The sequence below is a fragment of the Physeter macrocephalus genome, chromosome 9 (assembly GCF_002837175.3).
Source record: "Physeter macrocephalus isolate SW-GA chromosome 9, ASM283717v5, whole genome shotgun sequence".
Lineage (NCBI taxonomy): Eukaryota > Metazoa > Chordata > Mammalia > Artiodactyla > Physeteridae > Physeter > Physeter macrocephalus.
In genome coordinates, this window is record NC_041222.1 from 73202022 (window position 1) to 73210711 (window position 8690).

The 8690-nt window shown below is 37.4% G+C and overlaps 1 protein-coding gene across 4 annotated transcripts in view; it reads right to left on the reverse strand.

Moving 5' to 3' along the window:
• Positions 1-579: 579 nt before the first annotated feature.
• Positions 580-8690, reverse strand: part of TOPORS (TOP1 binding arginine/serine rich protein, E3 ubiquitin ligase) — an 11011-nt gene continuing 2900 nt past the window's right edge. For 2 of the 4 annotated variants that reach the window (XM_028494037.2, XM_028494036.2), the window contains exons 2-3: positions 5568-5726; positions 580-4147 (exon numbers count right to left, since the gene is read on the reverse strand). In XM_028494037.2, coding sequence (XP_028349838.1) covers positions 1211-4147; positions 5568-5624 — 2994 coding nt within the window. In that variant the 5' untranslated portion in view covers positions 5625-5726 and the 3' untranslated portion in view covers positions 580-1210. The remainder of the gene's footprint in view (positions 4148-5567; positions 5727-8690) is intronic. The other 2 variants (XM_007116469.4, XM_028494038.2) reach the window with 2 other exon arrangements.

Consider the following 8690-nt stretch of genomic DNA (forward strand, 5'->3'; position numbering starts at 1 on the left):
AGAGAGCTTATAGTTTGTAATGTCTATATATATATATATATATATCTCTCCCGTGAGGAAAGGGAACATACCTGCTTTGTTCTATCACTGAATCCCTAAAAACCTGCCACACACAGCAGACATTCCAATTTCTGTTGAACAATGAATGATCATGGGAGCAAGGCAAAGTGACGGCTAAATTTAGATCTCATCAAAGTTCTGCTGTTCACTGGCAATCCTATGTCAGGCTATAGATGTACAGCAGTTTTTATCATCTCTAAACCAGAATAAAACATAAACACAGCCACTTCGTGTAAAAGAACTACCAATATAAAAGAAGTCAGGCAAGGGTGTTTTTGTTTTTAGCAAGCTACATACTACATAACTGCATTTTGCTGAAGACAGCAAATTAAGATACTCTTCATAATCAGATTAAAGAACTAAAATAATCATTAAAACTGCGAGGTTAAATGTAGTTCACATTAAAACTGTAAAATTCAGTATTTATAACACAAGGATATCCTTAACTATTTACAAGAGTTTAGCTCCACTAAAATAATTTGATTTAAAAAACAATCAATACTGCAAAGGAAAATTTCTGGATTGTTTTAAAGTGTTACTGTTTTATTTTTTCTTTTGTTGAATACACATTTGCTTTACTGGCAGTCCAGATAAACAAGTATATAAAGGAAATATTTAAAGTTTTCTTTTGGCAGATGTCAAGATAAACTGTGCAGATAAAATTCCTCAATTTAACCTGAAGAAATGGTTTTGAATCATACAAATTTTTAAGAAGAAAAATAAAGACTGTCCAAAGGGATTCTCCTAGCTTATAACACATTTCCAGAATAACTCTCAAAAAAAAATTCAAAAATACTCATTGACTACTTTAAAAATATGTCAATACCATATGGCTTTATGAAATAACTTCTAAAATTTATATTTTTTATTTAAAAAGGATCCCAAGTTTTAAATAAACTGCTAGCAGTATTATTTTCTTCACTTAAAAGTGCATATCTCTGAGGGTGGGACATACATATTTTTTGAACAAATAATGATTTTTACAAATTTTTAACACACACACACAAAAAAAAAATCACAAAATATTTTTAATGGGGAAAAGAGTTTTCACCAAGTGTCATCTTTAAACAGACTACAGTAGATGACATTGTTCTTTTTTTTTTTTTCCTTTTTATACCACCAGAATTCTCAATGAGACGCTTTGGCAGTTTTAAGACATATCATGGTCTCTACCAAGAGACACTGACATTAACGATATCCGTGGAGATGGCAATCGCCTTGATGACTCAGTGTGATAAGAGACATTACTGGGCTGGCTCTCCAAATCAGAGGCAAAGGTGCTCTCTTCTCTTACATCAAGAGTCTGTTCAATTGAAGCTGCCTGGGGTGAAATATTATCTACAGTTTTGTTGGCATTATTCAAGTTGTTATTAAGTGTGGTAATATCACACTCCTTGCCCAGGACACCAAATTCATCTTCTATTGTAACTACATCTTTAGTTTCAAATGGTCCCAAGGAAGGAACCAAAAATTCATTTTGTAGAGGGTTTTGAGAACCACTAAGGTCACATTCTGTATCCTCCTTTACTTCAGAATCCTTATCACTGTCACTGTCAATGGTAATCACAACTGGGGAACGTGAGGCATCATCGCCATGGTGTTTCTTATGCTTCCTCTTATGTTTTTTCTTTTTCTTTTTATGGTGTCTAGTTGTATCGGTAGCTTTCCCTTCATAAACTATCTCTACACTTAGGCTCCGGGTCCTTTTTCTTCTCTTGTGCTTTGTCTCTCTGTCTGATGATCGGCTATCTGAAAAGCTGTCACTCTCATTTTTGTAGCTTCCATCCAATTTTGATGAAGATTTTGAGTAATGACCTTCCTTTACTTTAGAAGCAAATTCCCGAGATGGTTGAGCCACATCGTTAGAACCCTCCAAATGCCGTGTTTTGTATTTTCGTTTCCCGCCAGGCTTTTCATTTCTCACACGGTCAGGCCCTGTAGATGCAGTCTTTGATCTAGTACTAGATAGGCTCCTCGATCTATGCCTTTCATAGTAGTAATATTTCCTTTCACTGTGATTATTTTTTTTCCTAGCATTTGTTCTTTCAGAAAAAGACTGAATTCTAAATTCTGGACTTGAAGATTGTCTGGAATAATGAGCTCTGGACAGAGTCCTCCTCCTGTAAGATGATTCGTAGCCATCCCTGTCCTTGTTTCTACTATAGTAAGTATACTCCCACTTATATCTGCTTCCATAATTATTTCTTAAATAGTAACGATCTCGATTTCTGCTCCGTGATCTTCTTTTACCACGATCACTGCTACGAGATCTTGATCTGCTTGTGCTTTCACTACTTAGAGATAGAGTTTGGCTTCTTCTTGACCAACTGCTATCTCTAGTTCTTGATCTCTTTTTGTCTCTTCTACCTCTAGGTCTGCTACTCTCCCTGCTTCTGGATCGTCTGCTTTTCATTCTTTTCTTCCCATGATGCTTCCTACGATTCTTCTGATCATGCCCACTCCTACTCTGGGAACATGAATCTGAACTTCTGGATCTTCCCCTCCTTCTGTGTCTGCGGGTATATGGGGAATATACTCTGTCTCCTCTGATGGATGAGCTCAGGTCTCTGGGAGAAGACAATGATACAGACCGTTTCTCTTCCTTCTTTGATGTGATTCTTGTACCAGAATCACAATGACCTTTATTTATTTGTTCATCCTTTCCAAGGACAGAGTGTGGAGATGAACATCTACTAACATCACTATCACCAGAACTGTAAGACTGCTCTTGTTCTTGTGCCTTCACAGTCTCCATTTTTTCGTAGGAACCTAACTCCTCAGAATCAGAGGACAGTTCAACAAGTTCTGGGGTCCTCTCAGCTAGTGGTTTAACAAACCCAACAATGACACAATTATCTGAAGAAGAATCACTGTCATTATTTATGTCGTCATTGGTTTGTACTCCTTGCATCTGAGATGTGGCTCTTCCTGTTACAAGTTCTTCATCTGAACTGTCGGAAGTATTTAAAAGGGAAGACATGGCAGCATGTACCTGCTCTGAGCTTGAATAAGATGGCCCTGGAGTTTCATCATCCCATGGTGCCTGACTAATAGTAGCTACATTAACATCCAGCTCTTGGGTCTCTGCTTCATCGGGAGATATTGTTATGACCGAAGAATCAGAATGGCTACCTTCTTCATATGAAGGAGCAGGACAATCATAATTTGCATGCTGGTCAAAGGCTGCCATGTTAAATGGAGATCGGGCAAAACTGATAAATTCGTGTATAAAATGCTCAGTCCGATTTAGTAAAAATGGCCTTAAATCAGACACAAATGCCTGACTCTCCAAGTCATAGCGAGTAACATTACTCATGATGATATGCTGGACAATATTCACTAATGATCCATGAGCTCCAAAGAGAACTGTGAGTTCACGTTTTAACCAGGGAACTAATCTGTGAAGGCAAGCCGGATTTCTACGGAAAAATTCAGCTGAAATATCCCTATAGCGGCCACCATCTTCAATATTTCTAACTCGAGCACCAGCACGATAGAGAGTTCGCCTAAAATTAATAATATCCTGTTCTTGAATTTTCCGCAAAGATCTTTCATCTGCAGTAGCTGGCCTCCTTATTGCAATCTGTCTCATAAATGGAGGAATTTCACCATCTCTAGGTCTTGCTGAAATGCCTAACCCTTCAAATATTACTCCACTATCTGGTGGAGTTGTTGTTCTTCTATTCATGGTACTATTAGGTGAATAAATAGAAGCACTTCGTTCCCTTGTCATAGTTGTACGGTAGCGGAATCGTCGAACATCAGGGGTAGCAAAAGAACCATTGTATGAAGGCCTTAGGACATACTCCTTGAAGTCGTCTTCTGCCCTCACAGAATGGAAAATAGAATCAAAGGGCTGTTTACATAGTGGACATTCAGCTTTGTTTTTTGACCACTCCTGTACACAGCGAAAACAGAACTTATGTAAACAGCGATCTAAGTAAGACACATTATCAAACCTATCCAAGCATATAGGACACTTAGAATCAGGAGATGCATCAGCTGGTACTGTCTGTTGCAATTTGCTAGTGCCAGCTTTAGGTGAAAAGTTGTCCATTTTAAATTCCTTAGCGGCTGATGCCATTATCTGTAAAAGGGAAAAAAATACATCAGTAACCTGATAAAAAAGAAATCTAAAATCTGAAAAAAATGCAAATGACTATGAAACATACTTTGGTAAAAATAGTTAAGTAGTTTATTGTCTTTGTAACATAAAAGGGCAGTGTAGCATAATAATACAGTACTTAAAGCACAAGCTCTAAAGTCAGATTTCCTGGGTTTGAATCCTGCTGCCACATTACCAGTGTGACTATGGATTAGTTACTAGTTACCGTCCTTATGCTTCAATTTCATCTGTAGCTCACTGATACTAGAACCTGCCTCACAGGATTTGTGAAGATGTTTAAAAAAAAAAAAAAAAAAGCCCTTAGAAAAAGTGCCTGGTCCACAGTAAGCTCTCAAATATTATAATAATATTCTATTATTCTTTTTTAAAAAATAATTTGATATATACAAAAAAGTGAAAAAGAAAATATACCAAGTACCCATGTATCCTCCACTCAGAGTTAGCAGCTAACATTTTCTCATGGTTTTTCCAGATTTTTTAAAATGTCCATTTATGTGCTTCCCCGCCGCCCCCGCCATCCTTCTCTAGAAAACAAAAACCAAAAATATCATAATTCTCAGTTGACACATGGTTTTATATCTTGCATACATATGCCCCAAACACTACGGACTACTCAACTGTTTTGTTTGTAGTATTATACATGTATCTTTAAAAATAGCTTTAGGGAGAAAATTTACATACCAGAAAGTTCACCTATTTGAACCAATTCTGTGGTTTGTAGTGGAAGATTCTTTCACACACAAAAAAGGAACTGTTAGTGAAGATTAAATGAAATAACAAAATATAAAAGCACTCATGGGCAGTGCCTGGCTTACAGCAACTGCTGAGTAAATGTTAGTTGATGTTATTATTACTACACTCCTGTTATACTACACTATTCTTACTATACTATTATATTCAGTTCATCACTGACTCCTTTCAGCATCCCTAAGAAGCTTTTCTTCGCCTTTTTATTTAATCCAGTCAGTTACTAAGTACCTTGAAATCATATTTTCAGCCTCCTTCCTTACCTTTTCTCACAAGGATCACTAGAATCTTAAAGATTAGTTCTGTTTGCTTTAAATTTGTCAGTTTATATAGACCCATAACTTACAAAATGAATTTTCCAGAGTTGAAATCTAGTTGCATTACATTTTGGACTTGTCTTAAAAATCCCTCTTTAGCTGCTTTCTATGCTAATCATTTTACAGATGTTAAATATTAGTTTCTTCCTTTATGTTTTCCTGGGCCTATTATTGATCTTTCTCCACCATCACAGAAAGTCCCATCATGAGTCAACTGCTATCTAGTCAAATAACAGAATTGCGATTTCCTAAACAAGAAACTCACTGGCCATACCTAGGTATAACAAAAACAAATAAAACCCACGATAAAAACCTACCAGTATTATTGTAAAATATAAGTACTTCACCATAGACTTCAAATTAAACTTGCTCATCTAGGGCATCTTAGCTTTCTCAGAGCTATAACTTAATAGGAAACCAATTAACGCTGAACAAGTTTCTTCAGGGGGTTCCAAATACTTCCAGTCCTCTGTTTTCTAGAGTGGAAATGTAAAAATTACCATTGTTCTTAAATAGAAGAGAATTATAAATATATTAATACTAATTGCATTTTTGCTAATATATTTAAAGTCTGGAACCTTAATATTACATAAATTTCTCAGCATTTCCCCCTACTTCTAATATTTTTAAATTCTCCTACTCAGGAGAAAAAAAATCTTTAAAATAAAAACCATTAGGATAAGAGACTGTGCATGTGCATTAGGGGAAGGAGTGAAGAGTGAACAGGGCACTGGAGAGATTATCAGATCTGGACTGAAGACCAGGTTTCATCTAAAACTAACTCCATCAACTGGAGAAATCCACATTAACTCTGGACTTTAGTTTGCCCCTCTATATAAGAAAGGGATAATTAGAATTTTAAAAAGACTGGTGAAATTCAAGTTAATACATTTTATCTTAATTTGTTTCTTTGGAATACAGAATTTTAGTGTTTACTAAACATTTCCAGTTCACATAAAAATTACAACCCAGAATGCATTCATTAAAAAAAATTATTTGGTAATAACTTGAAATTCAAATAAAACAAAATCTCAACTAACTATAATTTTTTAAATGGAATTTTAGTCCTCCCTTCCCTATTTTTATAAGTCTGTTAACCAATCTGACAGCACCAGTCTAAAGAATTATGAGTAACATCATCCATAGTAGGTAAAAAAGAACAAATTATTAGTCCTGTTTTGTATTTCTATATAGGAATATCTTTCGGTACAAAGAATAGTATTCATCGGAAACACCAAATAATGGCAATGAATATAAATCATCATATGAAGGATTTACTCTTTCAAAATCATCACTAAATACTAAAATTAAAATATTTGCTAATTCAAATGAAGTAGAATTACCACATGACCCAGCAATTCCACACCTATCCATGGAAGAGAAACAATGCCCAAACAAATACTTGCAAGTGAAGAGTCACAGTGTTTGTCCTAAGAGCTTAAAAGTGGAAATAACCCGGGGCTTCCCTGGTGGCGCAGTGGTTGCGCGTCCGCCTGCCGATGCAGGGGAACCAGGTTCGCGCCCCGGTCTGGGAGGATCCCACATGCCGCGGAGCGGCTGGGCCCGTGAGCCATGGCCGCTGAGCCTGCGCGTCCGGAGCCTGTGCTCCGCAACGGGAGGGGCCACAGCGGACTTGCAAGTGAAGAGTCACAGTGTTTGTCCTAAGAGCTTAAAAGTGGAAATAACCCGGGGCTTCCCTGGTGGCGCAGTGGTTGCGCGTCCGCCTGCCGATGCAGGGGAACCAGGTTCGCGCCCCGGTCTGGGAGGATCCCACATGCCGCGGAGCGGCTGGGCCCGTGGGCCGTGGCCGCTGGGCCTGCGCGTCCGGAGCCTGCGCTCCGCGACGGGAGAGGCCACAACAGAGGGAGGCCCGCATACCACAAAAAAAAAAAAGTGGAAATAACCCAAATGCCCATCAACTGATGAATATGGAATCTCCATACAATGGAATATTTGACAATAAAAAGGAATAAAGTACTGACACATGCTACAACATGGATGAGTTTTTTCATTATGCTAAATGAAAAAATATCAATCACAAAAGATCACATGTTGTATGCTATTTTATAGGAAATTTACAGAATAGGCAAATGGATAGAAAGCAGACTGGTGGTTGCACGGGGGGGGCAGTTATGAGGTTTCTTTCTAGGATGATGAAAATGTTCAATTAGAGTTGCACAAGTATACTCCATAAATACACTAAACACCACTGTATTTTATATTTTAAAGAAATGAACTTTATGGATGAAATATAAATTATATCTCAACAAAACTGTTTCAAAAATACATAGAACAGGGATGGCTAGGAGACAGATTTAAGATTTGTAGGTCTGCGGGAGAGTTCCGGGTCAGGTAGCAAAGGTGGACCTGATGATGGATTTAGTGCTTCAGGTTCTAGAAGAAGACTGTGATAAAAGTTTCTCTATCCAAGCACTTTAGGAATTAGGACTTCAAATTAATTTCCCCATAGGGGATAAGTTAATCAGTTCTTCTGAACCCTTTTCCTTAACCGCCTTCCAAATTCTAAATAAAGTTTACCATCTTTAGAATAAATTGATTAAGCAAAACCTTCCCTTCCCCAAATCTTCAAATGTGTTGGCTTTAACAGCGATAAGAACCCTCCATATCACATGTTGGGGGAAATTTCAGATAATCAACGTGCATACATATCTAGGGAAAATGGATGGGGGGGGTGGACAGGTGGAGGGTGATAAAGAATTGGGAGGCTAGAATCTAAATTAGACCACAAACCGGACATTTAAAAAACTGCACAAGGATACAAAGTAGAAATGCTCTGCAGAATTAATATTTAATAAAACCAGACTTCCCATAAAAGTCATCTACGGCATTCCTTAAATTATCACTGTATATACAATTTAATCACTGGCTGATTACATTGACGGAGTGATGTTAATTCTAATGTAGAGCCAGGGCTGAGAATCAAAACCACTTACTAGTGGCATGATCTTGAGGAAGTTATTTTATTTCACAAAATCTTACATTTTCTCAATTCTAAAACAGGCTGAGTAACAGTACCCACCTGAAAAGGTGGCTGTGTGAAGGGATATATTCCACGTAAACCCGTAGCATAGTGCTTGGTGGGCAGTAAGAACTTAATACTGTTTTCCTATGTTATGTGAAAATAAAGTTAATTTTGATCATTTCCATCATCCATAACTGATTATAAAATGCCCAGAAAGAGACAGTCTATAACAACTAAATGATTTTCATATTAATATCAGTATTGTACTTAATATATCTAAGCAAAGTGGCTAAAAAGGGTTCACAAGTGGATGAACTAGAAATATACCAAGTATTAAAAACAATCTGGGCCCAATCTCTTGTGACCTTAAAGAAAACATGGGGCTTCCCTGGTGGCGCAGTGGTTGAGAGTCCGCCTGCCGATGCAGGGGACACGGGTTCGTGCCCCGGTCCGGGAA